The sequence below is a fragment of the Heterocephalus glaber genome, unplaced genomic scaffold (genome assembly GCF_053883595.1).
Source record: "Heterocephalus glaber isolate CG9 unplaced genomic scaffold, H.glaber_assembly_v1.0 deba00001442, whole genome shotgun sequence".
Classification (NCBI taxonomy): Eukaryota; Metazoa; Chordata; class Mammalia; order Rodentia; family Bathyergidae; genus Heterocephalus; species Heterocephalus glaber.
Window position 1 is genome coordinate 28,654,606 of NW_028258296.1, and position 20,809 is coordinate 28,675,414.

The window sequence follows — 20,809 nt, forward strand, 5'->3', positions numbered from 1 at the left end:
AGGTTCAGAGAAGAATTAACAAGTAAACTCACATAAAATCTCTGTGGAGGAAACACTATGGGTTGTAGTGCTGAGATGGAGCATTCATGGCACCTGGTTTGTTTGTAACAACTTTACTGTTGTGTAATTTATATGCCATATGATACACCTGTGTTAGCTGTGCACTTTATGATGGTAAATTTGAATAGTTGATTAATGATAGTAAATATATAATTTTAAAATACATCATCTAGAAAGTTGTCTAGTACCTCTTTTCAACCTATCATTGTTTCTTCCCCAGGCCTCAGCCAACCACTCACCTACTTTCTGTTGCTACTGTTTTGCTTTGTCTAGAAATTTGATATAAATGGAATCATACAATATGAACTTTTGTCAGGCTTCTTTCACTTAACATGTTTCTGAAATTATTTTGTATGTTGCATATTATGAATAATTCCTTTTAGTAGTAGTTGTCATTCATATGGACATACCAGATTTTGTGTACCCTTTCACTAACTTATGGACATTTGGATTATTTCCAGTTTCTGGCTACTGTCAGTTGTCTACATTTGTGTAACAATCTGTGTGTGGACATGTTTTCATTTCTGAAGGAACAGAATTACAGGATCATATGGTAAGTGTATATTTACTTTTGAAACTGTCATAAGCTGGGCATGGTGGTGCACATTTGTAATTCTAGCACTCTAGAAGGCTAAAGCAGGAGAATCACAAACTTGAGTCTGGGCAGCCTAGCAAGATCCTGTCTCAAAATTTAAAAGGGCTCTTGGGATGTAATGCAGTGTGCAGGTCTTAGGTACAATTCCCAAATTCCCAGTAGGGGTGTGTGTGTATGGGGGCTGTCATAAACTCTATTCCAAAACAGTTGTACCATTTTATATTCACACCTACAACACATGAAGATTCCAGTTTCTGTATGTGCTAACTTAGTCTTACCATTCTTTTAATTGTAGCTTTTCTAGATTGTAGTAAAATTGATAGTTCTGATTTATATTAAACAACCTTTCATGTATTTTGTCACTGTTATGTACTGTGCATTCAAATCTTTTTTCTATTTAAATCTTTTCTCATTGAGTTGTAAGAAGTCTTTATGTAATCTAGATATGTCCTTTATTAGGTACACATTTAGCAGATATTTTCTCCTAGTCTGTGTCTTACCTTTTTACTTTCTTAATGGTGTTTTTAGTAAGATGAAATCCCAGTTGTTGATTCTTTGTGATATATCCTCTGCAACTGGGGTTTTTTTGTTTTGTTTTGTTTTGTTTTTGGTACCGGGGATCGAACTCAGGTCCTTCTGCTTGCAAGGCAGGCGGCGGAACCACTGAGCTAAATCCCCGGCCCAGCAATTGGGGTTTTAAGAGTTGTACCTATTCTATCTTCCAGCAGATTCAGTGTTTCTGTTTTAATATTTAGATCTTTGATCCATTTCGATTTTAGCTTAATGCATGGTGAGAGATACAGGTCTAGTTTTAATCTTCCTGCATGTGGTTTTCCAGCTCCATTTTTAGAAAATGAATTTATTACATAAAATGTCCTCAGAGCATTTTGTTTCCTCTTCTCACTTTCTTAATGCATAGAAGCACAGTGGGTGAGAGGCCCTTTCTTTTCTTTTGTTTTTTTGGTTCCAGGGATCGAACTTGGGTCCTTGTGTTTGTGCAGCAGGTGGTGAAACCACTGAGCTAAATCCCCAGCCCTGAGAGGTCCTTTCAATGACTGTAATCAAAAGAGGATCCTTTGCACCAAGGTGGTGTACAAAACAACTTTTGAAAACCTGGCCCAGGAAGACACCTTTTTTTATCACACTATGAAAAATCACGGTGGAAAATGCCACTGTTTTATTCAGCATTACACTACAAAACAGTTGCCAGCTGCATTTTTAAAGAAGCTTTCTTCTATTGAAGCGTTTTGGCTCCTCTGTTGAAGATACAGAGTCTGAGTGTGTTTAGAGTTGTTTCAAGTTGTTTCTGCATCTTCTATCTGTTCCACTGATCCTTGGGTCTTTTTTTTTTTTTTTTGCCAGTACCATGCTGTTTTTATCACAGTAGTTCTGTAGTATAATTTCAAGTCAGCAATTGTGATGCGCCCTCCCTTGCCTTTGGTATTCTAGGTCTCTTCTGGTTCCAAATGAATTTTAGAATTGTTTTCTTTAATTCTGTGAGGTATTTTGACCAGGATTGTATTAAATCTGTATAACAATTTTGAAAGTATGGCCATTTTCACTATATTGGTTCTTCCTACCCAAGAACAAGGGAGGTCTTTCCATTTTCCAATATCTTCTTTGATCTTCTTCAGAGTACTGAAGTTTTCAATGTAAAAGTCTTTTACTTCCTTTGTTAGATTGATTCCTAGGTACTTCATTTTTTGGGATGCTATTGTGAAAGGTGTTGTTTCCCTAATTTCTCTCACAGCAAGTTTGTTATTTGTGTACAGGAATGCTATTGATTTTTGAGTGCTTTATATCTAGCTACGCTACTGAATTTGGTTATTAAATCTAAAAGTCTTTTGGTGGAGTTTTTGGGGTCTTCTATGTAGATCATCATGTCATCTGCAAATAATAATAATTTAACTTCTTCCTTTCTTATCCTTATTCCTTTTATTTCTTTCTCTTGTCTAATTGCTCTGTCTAATGTTTCCAGGACTATATTGAGTAAGAGCGGTGACAATGGATATCCTTGTCTTATGTTAATGGCATGTTTTTAAGAGCAAAATTTTAAGTTTTTTATCAGTGTTTTCTGTTGTGGTTCATGCTTTTGTGTCCTAAGAAATCTCCGCCTAACTCCAGGGTACAATAAATTTATTTTGTTTTCTTATCAGAGCTTTATGCTATACTTTAGCCCTTTCATTTTTGGACCTGTGATCTGGTTTAGATTAACTATTGCATATGGTACAAGGTAAGGGTTGAGGTGCATTTTTTTTTTTTTGCATATAGATGCCCAGCAGTTCCACCATCACCTGTTGAAAGATCCTCTGTCCAGTGAATTATCTTGACACACTTGTCAAAAATCAGCTGGCACCCATTTGTGTAGGTCTGTTTCCTAACTCCATTCTGGCCTACTTAAGGCCAAAGTTGCCCAGGCAATTCTATTAGAAGAGAGGTTGAGTTATATAGCCAGAGTTACATCACTCTCATCCTTTATTATTGCTAGAGTAGTTTTATCCTGTCATTAAATGTACTCATACCATCTAGAACACAGGGTCTTGGTGGTGGAAAGAACATATTCTTTCTTGAGGATACCAGAATATCATTTATAAATAATCAACAAGAGGCCAATGATTTCAGTTTATTCAGTTAACATTCTTTGAGCCCCTTACCTTGCACTGGATGCTGGTGAACAAATCTCTTACTGGGTTTCTAGTCAGTTCCAGCACTGGGGACTTGCTATTATAAATTTGTGACAGGATCAAATGAAAAATTCTATCAGCTACCTTTAAAGTGATTTGTGTAGGAGCTTTAAGCATACTTTTCTCAAGGCCACCCAAATACAGTATACAGTATTAGCTTATGCAACTTTCAGTGTGATGTATTTACTGGCTTAGTATAAGTAAGCACTCAGTATCTGTTGAATTGTGTGCTTTTGTTGTTTGAGTTTCACATTGCCAAATCTGAGGACTTTTTGGGAAAAACAAAACAAAACAGGTACATGGTACTTAAACTTACAGCTGACACAGTACAAACTGCTCAGTCCCAAATTGTGGTTCTGAGGCAACAACTTTCTTTTAGGATGAAATGAACAGGTCTGTCTTGCCCCATGTAGTTTCTAACCTTATCAACCAAACTGTGGGTCCTTGAAGAATTTAAAAACTGATATAGAAAGAAGAGGACATGGTCATCCCTAATGACCTTGGGAAGCCCTCGTTTTAGCATTTGCTTCCTAAATAGGCTTTCTGCCTGTAAACCCTTACCTCTCCAGCCCCTCACCCCACCCCTGCCCAGCATTCTTCCACACAGTCGCCAGGGTGACACACTTTAAAACATAAATCTGACTAGGTGGCATCCTCTTGTTTAAATTCTTTCTGTGCCACAATCCTATAAGAAAACCTATACCCTCTCCCTGTTTCTACCCCCTGATTGAAACTGCCATCCTTTCCCATCTGTTTTCTGGTGAACTACTTTTGTACTTTAAAACAACCGATGTGGAGGAATTTTTTTTCCGGAACTTATCTCCACATGATGCCTCTCTGCTTGTGTCTCTGACCAAATCAGTTACTTTTCCTAAGTGTTTCCATGGTACAGTCTCCATTTACCACCATTTGCTGAAATGCCTGCTTAAGAGTCTCTGTGCATATACCATGTCAGTGATAAATGTTTATTGAGCCAACTGAGGAAGCCATTTTCTGTTACCATAGTACTTACAAGAAAGTTCATTTTACATAACACTTTGTCCAGCACTTTCTAAGATGTGCCAGATGCTGGGAGCAGGGGAGCTCACTTGCCAGTGTGGTTGGGAAGAAGAGGAACACAGGTAAACAGCATCTAGATAAAACACCTTGTGTTAGCCTGCCACCTTTTCCAGTCCCACTTATTAGAGGTACTATAAGTACCTCTTGACCCTGTGTCTTTGTTTATTCACTGACACAACCGAACACAAGAAAGTAAGGAGAAACTAGACACTTGAGTCATTTGAAATTGATTCCATGATTAATCGTACGGGAAGTGGAATTCCAGTGCCTTAATCTTTCCTCCCTGGTCTTTTTACTAATTGAGGGCATCCATGCTCTTTGTTCCTTCACTCCACTTACTGCACAAAGCAGACAGCGTCTTACAAAAAAACAACTCTTACCTGCCAGAACCCTCTCAGCATTCATCCGGTAGCTGTCCGCAGCTTCTGCCATGCAACGGGCTGTTGTCAAGTGATTCAGCAAAATTTCACAGCTTTGGTCATTTTTTTCCCACATGTCAGTTCCTTCAAAAGTGACAGCCTGGCGCTCCATTAAGGTCACAAGGGGCATCAGCAGTGGGACTGATACATTACTTGGGATACATGTGGACTCTGAAGAACAAGAAATAAAGTTTTCCATGTCATATTTTGTTGAAAGCTAATTATAGAATGAGGTGACTGGTGTTGTCTTATAGCAACTGCAAACCTACAAGAGATGCAATCACCTCGTAAAAGCCTTGATGAGCCAGCAGCAGTCCTGCAGACAACACAGGGCCTCCTGACGTGCCCCGATAGGTGCCTTGACAAACAGAACAGAATACGACCTACTGGGCTTAGACACTAATGGGCAGCCAGTGGGCTCTGGCCTTACCCTCTTCTGCTCACCTCTGCCTTCATGCAGCATTTTGCTGAAAGGCTTCAGCTGTTTCTCGTAGAGGATGGCAGTTTGGGTATACTGGTGCCGCAGGGCAGTCCATGTCTTTTCTAACCTTAGGATCTGAAAGAAAGGTGTTGTCATTTAATTTAATTTTATTTTCTGCTTAAATTTTAGAATATTATAGGAACACATGGTGAAAATGTCAAAAGCAGTTGAGAAAACAGAAAAATCCCCCACCTCATCCTATTCTGCATTGTTCTAATGCCCCATCCTAAAGACAACTCTCTTCAACTGCTTGTATGTGTGCGTAAACTCTTTTAAAAAGAAATAAATACATATTATACTGTAGACACTTTTCTGTTTCTTGCTTAGAAATCATGTCATATAAGTACATATGGAACATTCTTGTGTTAAATTTCTGTATAATGTTGCTCTTTAAGGGTAAGCCATAGTTTAGTCTCTTGTAGATAAAGGCTTTAAACATATTTTACTACTACAAAGTTACCTTGTAAAGATTTTACAAATGTGTACATGAGTGAAAATATCTAGAGGATAAGTTGCCAAAAGTGGAACTTCTGGGCCAAAGAGTACATATATTTTAAATGTTGATAGGTGTTACTGAGCATCCAGTATAGAGGCTGTACTAACGTAACAGTATAGGAATGTTGACGCAAGCATTTTAATATTGCTTGTACATAATGTCAGAGAAGAGTGCCTCAACCATGTGATGCCAAAGCTCACTCCTTGTCATCTCTTTTGGAACAATGTAGTCAACACCAGCATATGCCACTGACTCAGCTGTCCAAAGATGAATGGTCCCCCCTTTCACACCGTAAAACCAGGAAGCCTAAGTGTGTTTTAAATTTTCTACATAAAAGGGTGGGCGGGCACTGGTACTGAGGGAATGAGAGCCAAGTCTACATGAAGTATCTAAAGAATTTCATGTATTCTCACACTGCCCCTAGAGGCAGGTATTTTGGTCTTATAGATCAAAAAACAGAAAATGACTCAAGTTTATCCTTCTTTATGGCAGAATGGTATTCTATTGTATATAAATACCACATTTATCCATTCATTTGTTGATGGATATGTAGACTGCTCTCAAGATTTAGCTATTATGAATTGTGTGGTTATAAACATGGGGTATGCATGTATCATATCATGTAATATGATGACTTTAACTCTTTTGGGAAGATTCTTAGAGGAGGAATATAGTAGCTGGGTCAAACAGAATTTCTAGTTTTTAGCTTTTTGAGGTATTTCCATACTGATTTCCATAGTGCTTGTACTTGTTTATAATCCCACTCACAACATAGAAGGGTTCCCTTTTTACCCAGTCTCACCAGCATTTGTTGTTATTTGATTTCTTGATGATAGCTATTTTTTCATGTATTTATTGGCCATTTGTGCATTCTCTTCTGAGAAATGTCTATACATTTTAATTGCCCATTTTATGATTGGGCCTATTTTTTTGAGTTCTTTGTATATTGTAGATATTAATCCTCTGTCTGAGATATACGTGATAAAATTTTTTTTCCCATTCTGTTTAGTGAAATCAGACACACAATCTGGTTTCTCTTATATGAGGAACCCAAAGAGTAAATAAATCAAAGAACAAAATAAATGACAGACAGTAGAAAATAGACGGACAGATCTTTGGCAAATGTGAAGGGACATAAGAGATGGAGAGGAAAGGAACATAAAAAGAAATCAAGATGTGTCATGTACATGTACCAACCACACACAATAAATGTATTCACGATGTACTGCAAACATGTACTTAAAAAAAACAATAGGAAAGATTAGGCACTTGCCAAGAGTTTCCCAGCTGGGAAAGTGGCAGAGCTGAGACTCATTTCCTTGGCCTCTAACAGCCCCCTGAACTCCAAGAGAAAGAAAAGAAGGATCTGCAGCAGCTGATTTATTGCTGGTCTCCCTCTGGCCACTTGTGGGCCCCTTCTTCTCCTCCCTGAAGTGCTGCCTCTTTTGGGGGGCAGGGGGTGGTAACTGAGAATCAAACTCAGGACCTTGGGCTTTCGAGGCAGGCAGCAGCACCACTGAGCTAAATCCCCAGCCCTAGTGCTACCTTTTTGAAGGAGTCCTAAGTCTGGGGGGAAGCTTCTCTCCGGCATGTGGCAGGAGGGCAGGTTTGGATGTTGTGAGAATGAAGTGACTCTCCTGTTCGGTTTTCTCTTGTATGCCACTTCAACCCCAGCAGTGCCCTGAACACTGGAGAACTGTGTCCCCTCACTATTGAGGGGCTCCAGGAATAAACAATCTGACACTGCTATAGGGGAACGAACACCCACTAAGTTTGGAGTGGTTTGGGATAAGTCCTTAACTGCCGAGTTTGATCATGTACAGCAACCATACGATTCCATGAAACAACCCTTTTACCATGCTCAGTGGAAGCTCTGGCTGGACAGCTTTACCATCAAAATTGTAGGCAGTTTTGGATAAGGGAAAATGAATATGATGCAAATTTAAAATGCCTGAGTGAAAAATTACACTAAGATATTTTTACACTAAAAATCAGAATATCATGGAAATATGGTAATTTATGGATTGCTTATTTCAAGTATTTACCCTACAAAATTTCAGAGCATCTGAAGAATGTGAAAACTCATGAAATATTATAATTTGAAATGACTCCTTCCCCCTACACCCCTCAAACCTCTGATGAAGTTCAGCTTCTTATTTTTAAGGGGACTTTGCTTTAATTAAGGAAATTACACTCCTATCATGCTCTGACTTGAAGAATGTGATTGTAGCTACATCCCTCAGTTGCAACAATGGATTTTCAGTAAGCACCTGGCATGATTTCAGACATAATCTGTGGCTATGAAATAACTAAGCTAAATGACCAGCAGCTTTGTATTACCACTTGCAGGTTAGGCTTGTAGATCTGTAATCTCATACACAAGGTCCTCCTCCAAGCACCTAGGACTTGGAAGAATAGAAACAGGAAAGCCAATTCTGAGCCATAAAGACAGCAGATGACTTTCCTCTAAAAGGCCTGTTTGATTTCACATACAGGTTTTCATGTTTGACAACTCATCCAAAAAATAATCCTGCCAATGCAAATGAATTCAAATGCCTGATTGTAGGAATTCTAATTAGAGAGTTATAATGGCAGGTGAGCCAAGAATCTCAGTTTGGTTTTTTTTTTGGTACTGGGGATTGAACTTGGGTCCTTGTGCTTGCGAGGCAGGTGACAGAACCACTGAGCTAAATCCCTGGCCCAAGAATCTCAGTTTTTAACAGAAGAGTCTGTTTTAGGTGTCTTGCTGACAGTACTTTGAGAAAAACCACTCTTGGGATTCTCTGATAGAAGCTCCCCCAGAGGCTTGACTACCCTGTGTTTACCCCAAACAGGCCACACACTTGGTGACCCAGATGAAAGCAGGTACTGATACACAACATACGTTAGCCAACTGTCTCATGCTAGCTAGTTCTCTAGGAAAAAGGGATTGTTTTGATGCACAATAATGGAGGGAGTTATCTTGGCAAAGTGTGTGAACTATTAGTAATTATCCACTGTTTTTATAAATAGAGGTGAAATATTTAGGACACTGCTCTTGGTTGCTCCCTAATCAAAGTAGCTTTCAGTAAGATTTGATTTGGCTTTAGATGTTGACAGAATTGTCTGATTTGCCAAGCATGGTTGTACAGACTTCTTAGAGGGGCCTCACAAAGCAAATAGAAATATACCTGTGGCATTTCCAGGGCTTTCATGATGGCTGAGAAAGAATACAGGTCCCCCATGGAATCTTTCAGTTCCACTGCTACCTGGATGATCCTATTGAGGGTGGCTGCTCGGTCCTCCAAAGTGCTTGTGCAGCCCAGAATGTCCACTGCAGTGCCGATGGCCATTGTGTGGTGTCTGAAAGGAAGGAGATCAGTGGTCAGGTTCAGGTTAATGGGACTAGAAGACACCAAATCGGCCAGGACTGTTTTTGCAACATTTACTGCTATTGCTGTGAAATATGCTGGCAGGTCAGACATTTTGGAGGGCCAATCTCAACAGAGACCATCCCCAAGCAGGAGGACTGGGCCAGGACCCTGACCAGGACACAGAAGCTGCAATACAGTCAAAAAGCAAGGTGGCTGGACCAGGCCAAGATTAACTCTGGACTTGGGGGCATGAAGAAGATCTCCTGGGTCAAAGGTGCTCAAGAGTATTTGGCTCCAATGGGAGCTCCAAGGAAACAGGTTCCCCCAACACACACACACATACACAATACATCCTTGGCGAAACCTGGGGCCACCTCCAGTAAGCCCCCCAGACTAGGGAACAGAAAGGACAAAAAAGTGAAAATATGTACAGTACTTAATCCTAGAAGATTACACAGGTATCAGGAAAAGGAGGGGAGGTATCAGGGAGGAGAGGAGCTAAGAATGTGTCCTGTAATCCCAGTCAAGAGGCCACAAAGTGAATGGAGATGGGGGCAAAGACTGAATAGCTCATGAGAAGGAATTTATTTGCCTAAAAGGTCAGAGCCTAATAAAATAAAATCTTATTTCCCTTAGCAATCCTCCCACCCTGACCTACTTGGGTCAAACTCACAGATTCAGAGCAGGAAGCAGGGTGATCTTTTCTCTACATAACAACAGGACCAATACGAGCAGGGCCAGTCAGTGGCAGGAAACACAGACTGACCCCTTTCCTTCCTCTGTAAATCTGGACCCAGGAGTTTATTACATTTGGCCAGAACTGCCTCGGTTTGAATTTTTTCCAGGCTGTAGTATAAACGCTGGAAGGTGAAACTCCAATTCATAGCTGTGGCTACTAAAACAAAATGTGCCTGTGAAGCTTTGGGACCACACTGTCTGCAGTTTCACCACCTAGGATGTCACTCCATGCCCTACTTTGTGCCCAGGTGTGCTGGTCTACCTCTCACTCTCCTTAAAGGGCAGCAATGATTTAGCTAGTCCCCAGCATTACTAATTTCTCCAGTGTTTTTCCAATAAGTAATGAGTTCTGCCATCTCTGAGTGTGTCTGCACATAAATGTGCATGATGCTGACTTGTGGTGCAACCTGAAGCTGGTACCTAAACTGCCCTACTCAGTTTCTTCATCTGTAAAATGGGAGGAAGTATGAGAAAAGATTGTGTGCAGTCATAAAAAATAACAGGCACCTAACAACAGTTTTTGTTCTCACAGTCATCTCTATTAGTGTGTCTGTCCCTTTGTTCTTCGCTCCTTTTGCCTGTTTGTCTCTTTGCTTTTTCTCAATGTATCTCTTTTTTCTGATTTCATGTTTTTCTCAATGAATCCAAACATAGATCTGTTGAAGAGTTTTGTGTCCTTTTACAAAGTATTTAACACATTTTAGATGTCTTTAATAACAGTAAACCAATTTCCAATGCCAACTGATTCTTTTATCAATGTTTTGATTTTCATCCCTGTGCTTTTTGTTTTGTTTTGTTACTGGGGATCAAGCTTGTAAGACAGATGCGGAGCCCCTGAGCTACATCTGCAGCCCTTATCTCTATGTTTTAATGGGACTTGATAAAAGACATGCTCTCCTTCTTTAAGACCTGGTGCTGTATCAGTGGTTAGCTGAGTAATTATATCCATTAATTCACCCAACATTTGCGCAGGACCTCCAGGGTCTGTCACTGGAGTGAATGAGTCAGGATGGCGAGTCTAGCATTCATCCCAATAGGTCAGCAGTAGGAGGCACTCAAATGTTACACAAAGGCCATCTCCAGCTCAGTGTCCCCAGAATAAGTGAGGCAGTAAATGAGAAATCATGGGTAGTTTTACATCTGATCCTCAAAGGCAAAAAAGTAATGTCATTGGGCTGTTCAGAAGCCCATGACCTTCGCCTTTATTTAACTAAAACACTAATTAATTAAACCACTTCCTGGCTCCATTACAGGTCCCACAAGTCAGCTTGTACAAGAAAGGCTAAGGAGTGAGGCCTCAAGCAAGCAGCAAACTGGAGAAAAAACAAATGGATGTTGACAAAGAGTGAAAGTCAGAACAGCCAAAAGAGAAGTCCCAAACCTGCTTGCCAAAGCCTGGGCCCAGAACTCATGCCCCAGTGCTCCTAATGATTCTGATAAAATAAGGCTCAGATTTTGAGGCCTGGAGTCTGGGTAGCTTTCAAGCTGGAAAGTATCACGGGAAAATGGGGAAGTACAACAGTGACCACTTGGCCCTGACAACAGATAGGAAGTCAGTGGAACTGAGTAGCCAAGCCCCTGGGCATGAGAGAGGAAGGCAGAATCAGGAAAAGAGGGCAGTTCAGAAGTGGGATCTGTACTTCCTCAAATCCTTAAACTATGGATGTGCCTGAATAAAGTCTGCATGGGATGCTTCTTAACTCCTTCCTCCATGTGTCTTCAACTCAACATTCTGGCTGTTTTCTGTGGGATGCATCTGGGGCTGCAAGGCCAACCCAACATGGTGCTGGAGTTGTCTTGCTAGATTTCTAGCCAGGTAACCTTGAAAGCAGCTGTTTCAATCCCCAGAAGGTTATCTGAAAAGGACTGTTCACTTCCTAGGCGGCTGACATCTGCTAGCCACATGTAGCTATTTATATTTAAAGTAGTAAGTAAGAAACATTTTCATTCCTTAGTCTCAGTAGCCATGTTTCAGGTACCCAGTAGCCACAGGTGGTAGTGGCTAACATAATGGCCAGTGCAGATATTTGAACTGGACAGGGCTGTGACCAAGAGCATCATGGAAAGCCATGGGTAGTCAGTCATGGCCACTGCGATATTTGTTGTATAAACAGAAAATTTAATAAGACAGTCTTGCCCAAGTCAGGTTTTTTTTAATGTGTCAAAAAGGCTGGCTTTTGAGATAAATAGGGAAATCTACTCTCACACTTCTTTTCCTAAAAATGTGCCTCACTGTGCATGTCTAATTTCTAAAAATCCATGTTCATGCATGTGCACTTTAGTGGGCACTCAGGATCCTGACTTTTCATGAGGACAGCAGAGACACTTTGGAGGCTGGGGGGGGGGGCAGGGCTGAGTGCCATCATCCTGACCCCTGACCCTCCTTTTGTTCACCTCTCAAAGAAAATGTTGAGAATTTGTTCTCAACACCTACCAATTCCCACCTAATTCCCCAAGCAACCTTAAACTCCACAGAGACAAAGGCACCACAGCTTCTGAGGTGAGGCTGGAGGCTCTGGAGGAGCAGGAAGATGTCTCCGTAGCCCCAGCAGGGCCCATAGCCCCAGCAGGGCCCATAGGCCCAGGCTGGCTGCATGTGTAATGCCTGTGAGCCACTCACAGGGCTCCTCTCTCCATCCATCCACTCTGGGAACAGGGCCAGGAAGGTGTTCTTTGTCCCTGATTTGTGCTATATTATCTCTTTGTGCATCTCCAGGAATTCTCAGTTCAGCCTTCTGAGAAGAGTCACCTGGGGCCACAAGCTGGAGTGACGTGACTCTGAGGCAGTCAGGGCTAGTGCTGCTCCTTCCATCCGATGAAACCTGCAAGGAGTTAAAGAGGGTGGGAAATTCGGAGGAGAGCACTGCTCACCTTTCGATTATGTCCAGGCGCAGCTGGTGTCCATGAGGCAAGGTAATGAGCTCCAGCCCTGAGCTCACACCCATGTTCCTTCGCATCTCTTCCGAGACCTCAAGTATCCTAGCAACCTGCCAGGAGTGAAGTTGAAATTCACTAGATCAGCAAGTGGGCTGGCCATAGCACAGATTCAGCATGTGAAAAGCAGCACTGTAAACTGGGATGCTGGGGATGCACTTTACTTGTATCTCTTTATGAGCTGCAGCACCCGAAAGTATGGTTCTTATATGATATTTGTGACATTTTAATACACATACTAGAATATAAAATTCAGGGGGAAAGGAAAGATTGGGGGAACATCATCTAAGTGGTTCTGTAGAGATCTGGTATGTGTTCCTGCTTAGCCAGAGAACACTCTAGTTCGCTGAGCTTCTGTCTGATACAGGCTAGATCCTGCTGCGATGTTTTGCTGCCAGCAGCAGGGCTGTGTGTTTGTGCAGAGCTGCCATCCCCTGCAGTGGAGAAGCAGAATCCTGTCCAAGCTCCTTTCTGCTATGGGCTTTGCCATTCATGTTCTCACTTAACAGCCATGGCTGGCTGCTATTACCCTTAATTATGTCTCTCTTGGGTGCAATAAATGCACTCTATGTCTGGAAACTATTAAAAACATGTATAATGTTTTGAAACCCAATGTCTCAAACATATCCCATCTCTTCCTAAAAGGTTTTCCTTAAAGGAAATCTTTGTCCAAGCCTGCTCCCACCCTTTCTCAATTCTAATATGTAATCACAGTTTATTGAACTCAGGCATTAGTTGGCCATTTATAGTAATTACATGTTACACTGGGATGTTAGAACTGTACCAGTGCATCTCTGTAACAGGGCTACTACTGTTCACTACACAATGATGTAATGACAGTGCAACTAGCAGATACAACAGGTCTACTCGGGCCTGGACACAGCAGGCATGGGACAATTCCTCTCTTCCATCTGTGGACTTGCCCTGGACCATAATTATCCTAGGCATATGAGTAGTGCAGATGTCTTCATAATAGGCCACAAAAACATCTAGAAATTGGGCCAATATTATTAACCCTGACCCTTAACTTCTGTGGTTGAGCAAGGAACCACCAGTATCCCTGGGGATGAGGCTGTGGAATTAGCTGCCCTGTGGTAAACCCTAGAACAGGATGTGGAATTCATAATGTGTTCTCACTTCTGTTCTTCAGGCCTTGGTTTCCCCTTGTTTAACACAACTGGTAAGTTAGTTCACCTTCCTCAAGGACTGGGAAAAGGATTCAGATGACCTTAGGGCCCCCAGAAGCTATGTGAATGTATAAGTTGTGAAGCAATGGTCATATGGAAATGGGAAGAATTCTGGCTGGATCTCGGGAAAGAGATTTGCACCTTGACCCTGGCAAGGCAACCTTGATACACTCTCCACATACTTCCTCACTTGTTTAGACAGCTGTCCCATCAGAGGCTCTAAACCCCATGCCTCCGGGGTGCCCTCCAACCCACACACACTCTGTAATGAGACTGAAAGGCTTGTCAGTGATTCCATGTGGTTAGCAGGCATTCTGAGATCCCTACTCTGAAAGAGAGAGAGGCCTCTCCTCTGTCTTCAGGGTAAATATGCCATCCCTAGTTTCTTTCTTAAGGCCACTCTGGATTCCCCTGGCTGAGCTCCAGGACAAGAGAATCTTGAGTCCACACTATAGGGCTTAGGTTAGGTCCCCAAATGCAGAGGAAGAGGACCCTTTATAGTATAGAGGGTCCCTTACTGTGGGCTGGACCCAGCAGGGCAGCATAAACGCTCATGCCCCAGCCTCCCTCTGCCCTTCTAGCCTTAGCTATCCTACCCCTGTCAGATTCAGAACTCTGCTCATTCCTCCTCATCCTACCACCTTGGAGGCTGCTGCACTGACCCAGGGGAGGCTTGATGGGACCTGGCCTGGCTGTCCTCCCAGCTGCCACAGACCTTCTAAAATGCGATGAGATGCAGGCTCTGTTCACTGGCCCTGCTCCCCCCAATGCAGAGGATCCAGACCCACACCTACATACTCGTGGGTGTGTCTTCCTCACAAGACAGTAAAGTGTTTTGAAGGCAGGAACCTGGTATGAGCCCAGAAGTCAAGACAGAAACACTATAGAGAAGACCCATCAGGCCCTCCCCTTCCTACCCCATCCCATCTTCTTTAACCAAATTTTCTTCAGTTGAGAACAGATTCAGGCTGAAACATCAAGTGAATCCTTTGTAAACAGCCTCTCCTCGTGGCTTTTGTTATTGAGCCCCTGCAAATATCCCTTCCTGTGAGATGCACTTTGCATTCATCTGGCAACTCCTCAGCTTTCCAGACTCATCTCAGACCATCCCTATCTCTAGTCCCTCAGCCCTAGTTCAAGGTCCTGCCCAGAGGGCTCCAGCTCCTCTGCCTTCCCAGCAGAATGCTTCCCACCTGGGTTTCGGTTCAAGTTCCTATGTCACTGTCCTTTCCCACCTTGTCCCTGCCAGAGGCAGGACAGAGTCCTTGAGCTACCCTGGCATATAGTAGGTGCTCAATCAATGCTGAATACATAACACTGATAAGCACTTAGTGCTCACTCTGGACCAGGCAAAGTACCCAGGGCTTTACATTATCTCAGTTTTCTCTGACCACCTAGGTACAGAGGAGGAGAGAAAGAACCATCCAGAGGTGGGATTCAAACTCCATCACTCAGAGGCCAGATTCTTCACTTCCGGGCCTCACTTCTAGGGGCGAAGACACACAGATGGGAGAATGGCTGTGTAGCAGACAGGGGTGAGGCAAGGGCAGTGCAGTACCCATTTTGGAGGGTGTGAGGGGCCCTGGGAGGTGGGCGTTGGACACTGCTGGGCAGGTGGCCTCCATGGTGGTCAGGCCTCCTGATGGCTTTCTGGGCATCAGTCCCTGGGCTGTGAGCACTGGTGGAAAACAGCATGTGGGCTCCAGATGCTCCCCAGTGCCTGCTCTTGGTTCAATGGGTGGCCTTGTCTGGCTGCCACTACATTTGGGGTGGGGAACAATTTCCTTCTTAGAGACACTGTGCCTGGTAGTTCCAGGAAGAGAACAAGGAAATAGATCTGGAAGAGGGAAAGAAGAGGACTGATCATAGCTCTGCCACAGGGCTGCGGTGGGAGGTAGGGGCCAGAGACTAGACTGGCTCCTCAATGTCCAGGGACTCCATGTAGCTCCTCTTTTGGAACTCTTGAAGGCAGATACGGCAGTGGGTTCCACCAAGAGGACAAAATGCATTAGAGCAAGAAAGAGGGTGGACCATGTTTCTCAACTGAGAACAGACTTAGGCCCTAGTTCCAAGACTGTCAAAGGAGGTGGGAAGGTTCCAGATCTCCTGCAAAGTAGTGGGCAGGCATCTCCCCTTCCTTATACAGTATCATCAAGTCCTGAGGCCACAGCATTCAATCCCTCTGGGAGTTGAGCTGTTCTCTCAACCCAAGCCCACATTTCTACAAGGAGCTTCCTCTGTGGAGAACCCAGCAGGTACATGCCAGGCTAGAATCTCACTCCTGGCCGGGTGGTATGGTTCTGCTCTCAGATCCAGAGCTCGGTGGGACTGACATACAGAACAGAAATCTTCAGTTCTCCCACCTCCAAACAGGTTTAAAGAGAGGTCAGAATTTAACACTGCAAATTACCTGGCCACGTGTGCGATGCCCAAGGACACACAGCCAGTGGAGTCAACAAGGCTTGTTCTTCTAGAGTAGGCCTTCCTGGCTCTGTCATCAGGGCTTCCCTATCACGGGACTCCCTGCCCATCCACCCAGCATGGACCACCTCCCAGGCTTGAACAATGAGGGTCACTGCTTACCAAGGTCTCCCTCAAGGGCCAGGACAACAAGGGACGACTTGGTCCTTGAGGCTGTTTCAGGGGCCCTTACTTTGCTTCAGAGCTCCCTGGAGGAGTGCTCAGAGACTGGATTTCCAGCCATGGTCCTGACTCAGGAAGGAAAATCCAGTTCTTAAACCCTGACATCTGACGTTAATTGCCTCCCAGAGCTATGAATGAAAAAAAGCTTCATATGAGAAAGGGGCTTTAAATCTTACTCTGGCCTCATCTGTCAATCAAATGACCAGAGATCAGCTGCTTTAGATGGAAGTGGGGTGAGCTGAGCCCAGGCCAGCCAAAGACACCTGTTGTTGAGAAACATCTCTCTGAGGGAAGAAGATGCCTTGAGACCACCTATGCGCAAAAGCCCCTGCACCTGAAAGAAATGATTCCTATCAAAAACCATGCTCATACAAACAGCTGAATTTAGTCAAAGACAATCATAACATGCTGTTCAATGAAGGACTCTGGGTTTGGATTAGTATGTACAGTCCAGTGCCATCTGCATGCAAACAAACATCAAGCAGCTAGTCATGGTGGTGCACAGCTGTAATCCTAGCTGCTCAGAAGGCTGAGGCAGGAGGGTCACAAGTTTGAGCCCAGCATAGGCAACTTAGGGAGACCCTGTCTCAAAAATAAAAAAGGGATGGGGACATAGCTGTTGTAAAGTACTTGCCTGGTATGTTCAAGGCCTGGGTTCAATCCCCAAAGTAGTAAACAAAACAAAGCAAAATGTAATTTGTGCATTATTTATATGTCTCCATTTGCAGAGGAGATAATAGTGTAACACCAAGCATTGTCAATGGTGATCAGCAGGAAACTGGATTTTGTGTGATTTTAACTCTCTCTATATCAACCAATTACTGTAAAAATAAAAAAGTCAGGGTAGTTTTTTATTTTCCTTTTGAGACAGAGTCTTGTTATGCTGCCCGGGTAGGTCTCAAACTCCTGAGTACTCAAACTACATGTGCATGCCACTGTACCCACCAAAAATCAAAGTAAAAATATTTATTGATGGGTTAGGTATATAGTTTAACAGTACAGCACTGGTCTAACACGTGTGAGGTCCTATGTTCAGTGCTCAAAAAATTGTTCATTTTTTTGAGACAAAGCCTCACTTGTAGCCCAGGCTGGCTTTGAACTTGTGATCCTCCTGCCTCAGTGAGTGCTGGGATTACAGGCATGTGTCACCATGCCCAGCAAGTTTATTTATTTTAGAGATCACTTCAGTAACAAAATATATAGAATATATAACAAAATAAAAATAATCATGGCTCTGCTCTTCCAGAAACTACATTTTCATCTCAATCCATTCTCCTTTGGCTTTGCCATCCTAATGAGGTTGAGCCCAGGGGAGAATTGAACTAAACACCAAGTGGGAGAAAGGTAGATTCTGCAGCAAGTCCTGTCACTAGCAAGGGTGGGGGGCCTTGCCCTACTTCTGTCCCAGGTGAAGTTTATAAGCTTCCTGCCTGGCCAAAGGTTGTCTGGACTGTGGTTCCTACCCCATAAATAAATCCCCACACCCTTGTTATCTTCAGACGTTTCTTAGGAGCAGAGCATTTGACCAGCAGACAGAGCAAGGCCCAAAAAGCTCTGTTACAAACCTTCCAAAAGCCAGGAGCAGCTTGGCTGCTGGCCTCACACTTACCTTACAGTCTATGCTCAGCATGTGCTGGGCGATGACCTTGGGGTTGCTGTTAACGAACAGTTCTTTTGCCCGTTTCAGCATAGCTGTGTCCAGGGGCTTGTTCTCTGCAGGAAAGAGCTTTGACTCAAAGTCATTGGGCCTGAATGAGGACACAGTCTCCAGGAGGGGCCTCACAAACTTGCATTTGTCCTCCTTCCCCTCATCCATCTGTACTGCCGGCAGTTCCCAAGGTCTGGCCCCGTTGTCCCCATCAAGAATCAAGTAGTTCGTGCCAGAGTTCCGGGGACCTGCTGCCCCGTTCTGCTTGGCTGTCAGCAGTTCTGCATGACTGCCCTGGGCGCATGAGGGCAGCTTTGCTCCTCTGTCATAGCCTGCACCAAAGGCTGGGTTCAGTTCACAGTAGTTGGCCTCCGAGTTGAGCCAGGAAGCTGGAGAGGCAGGAGTGTTGAGGAAGGGCACCTTGCAGGGCTTGGGGGGTGGCTTGGGACACAGCTGGCTGTCTGATCCCCGCAGCGCCTCACCCGCCTTCGTGTTCGAGGAGACCCTGCGAATGACTGCTGGGCTCAGTGTAGGCTCACTTCCTGTCCTGAAAACGGGTGAGTTTGGGCAGGGGTTTGAGTCCATACCCGGTGATTGAGGGGGCAGCTTACAGCCTGTGAGGAGAAGGTCAGAGAAATCTCAGCTGTCTGGAGAATAGAAAACAAACAAAACTGCAGTAACAGCTCTCCAGCCCTTGCTCCATGCCCTGGGATTTCAATGTGCATTTCTCTAACGCAGTATAAGGGTCCCAAGCCTAGTTTAGAGCAGTCTAGAACAGTGTGAGGGCTAGGCCGGTGCCACCCCACACTTCTGGCCAATTTGAAGTTCCAGGGACTGACTGCTGACAGCCACAGCGTCATGTTATGGCCTCAGAGGTTAGAACAGGAAAATGCACTGAGCTTGGAGGTCAGTGATTGTGTAATCCTGCCTGAAGAAACATATGTCTTTAGCTACACAGCAGCAAGGGCCCTGAGTTACTCTTGAAGCCAGGGTGGAATGGGAGAGCTAGAGGCACAGGGGAGAGAAACAAAGACACTGAGGAAACTCACACAGAGTGGTTCACAAAGGGGCATTGAGAAAATCACTTTGTCGTCCCAGGAAGTCACTTATGAAAAGAGCAAAAAATAATCCCATATCCTACCAATGTAACTGCTTGTGAGGCTTCCCCATACCCCACACCTTATCACTCCCTCTTCTGGTCATGAAAGAAGAAAAGAGATCTTTGGACAGCTGCTCCACCGGGATCAACCCACCCATACTCTGCCTGCGGAGAGGACCAAGGGAGTCAGCTTATTTGTCACGAAGACCACCAGTTGTAGAATGGACTTAGAATCAGAAAACCTGGCTTCAAGCTGTGTGCAGCTGTGCCTGTAGTCCCAGCTACTCAGAAGATGGAGGAAGAAGGATCACTTGAACCCAGGAGTTCAAGACCAGCCTGGCAACATGGTGAGACTCCAGTAAAAAAAAAAAAAGTAAGGGGCCGGGGATTTAGCTCAGTGCTGCCACCGCCTGCCTCGAAAGTGCGAGGTCCCGAGTTCAATCCTCAGTACAAAAAAAAAAAGTGAAAAACCTGGCTTTAATGCTAGACAACTCTGGACAAATTATTTTACTTCTCTATGCCTCAGTTTTCTCAGATGTAAAATGGGGACAATCGTACCCACCTTGAAGGCCTGAACTCAAAAAGCATCCAGCTCAGTGCTTTGAAACCATCTACAGTCTCTCCTATGCTGCAGGCATGGAGCCTTGGCTAGGTGACTAGAAGGAACAGGGGAATAGCCTGAAGATGTCAGGGTTATACTGCCACCCTCTTCCCTGAAAACCCCCAAAGACGTACCAATTGGCAGGTGACTTTCTGACTGATGGGCTTTGAGAGCTGCAGTCCTCCTGTCCTGCGTGTGATCCAGGCAGGCTGGCTGGCTGCCGCTCTTCTCTCTGTTCCTGAAGCCAAAGAAAAACAGGGCAGAAACATGTCATTAAGTTATAAAACCTTTAGGCAACGTCATGGAAAGTTTAAAAAAAAAAAAGAAAAAAGAAAACTGCTGAAAATGGGAGCATTCCACATACCCTAACAGTAAAGGAATGTCCAGGGAGGAGGAATTACTACTGATAGGGCGATTATTATAAATACGACTGTGCCAAGGGCACCATCCCATGTCCCCAAGGCAACTATGTCCTAGGATGCCTCCTCTGAGTCCTTCTATCCTGTTGAACAGAGCAGGGTAAAAGTTTCATGGTACTCTGGGGAAAATCTGATGAACTGGAATGTGTACTTTTAACAGAGCCTAAAATTACTTTTCAGACTCTGGGGGAATGACTTGTTTAACTAACATGCGTTTTCCACAATGCTTCACTGTCGGCTGGAAGGAAGCTATGAGCACTTTCCATTTCACTGCATATCTCAGCATCCCTGAAGCAATCTGCAGGGCTGCCAGGGAGGTGGTTTTACCCATCCTTCTGGCTGTCTGGGGTGAGGGTGGGGACACACAGACTTCTTCCTCCTACTGGAGGTGGG

General features: G+C 43.9%; 2 protein-coding genes across 9 annotated transcripts in view; one reads left to right on the forward strand and one right to left on the reverse strand.

The window, feature by feature from the left end:
• Window positions 1-597, forward strand: part of Fnbp1l (formin binding protein 1 like) — a 138,817-nt gene extending 138,220 nt beyond the window's left edge. The window contains exon 17 of one of the 4 annotated variants that reach the window (XM_004841242.3): window positions 522-589. In XM_004841242.3, the coding sequence (XP_004841299.2) occupies window positions 522-556 (35 nt within the window). In that variant the 3' untranslated portion in view covers window positions 557-589. Of the gene's footprint in view, window positions 1-521 lie in introns of all 4 variants that reach the window. The other 3 variants (XM_087213146.1, XM_087213149.1, XM_087213148.1) reach the window with 3 other exon arrangements.
• The window catches only part of Bcar3 (BCAR3 adaptor protein, NSP family member), a 133,223-nt gene that overhangs the window by 1,690 nt on the left and 110,724 nt on the right, over window positions 1-20,809 (reverse strand). For all 5 annotated transcript variants that reach the window (XM_004841238.4, XM_004841239.4, XM_087213144.1 and 2 more), the window contains 6 exons: window positions 20,132-20,235; window positions 18,259-18,911; window positions 12,757-12,872; window positions 8,965-9,136; window positions 5,262-5,373; window positions 4,779-4,988 (listed from right to left, as the gene is read on the reverse strand). In XM_004841238.4, the coding sequence (XP_004841295.2) occupies window positions 4,779-4,988; window positions 5,262-5,373; window positions 8,965-9,136; window positions 12,757-12,872; window positions 18,259-18,911; window positions 20,132-20,235 (1,367 nt within the window). The remainder of the gene's footprint in view (window positions 1-4,778; window positions 4,989-5,261; window positions 5,374-8,964; window positions 9,137-12,756; window positions 12,873-18,258; window positions 18,912-20,131; window positions 20,236-20,809) is intronic.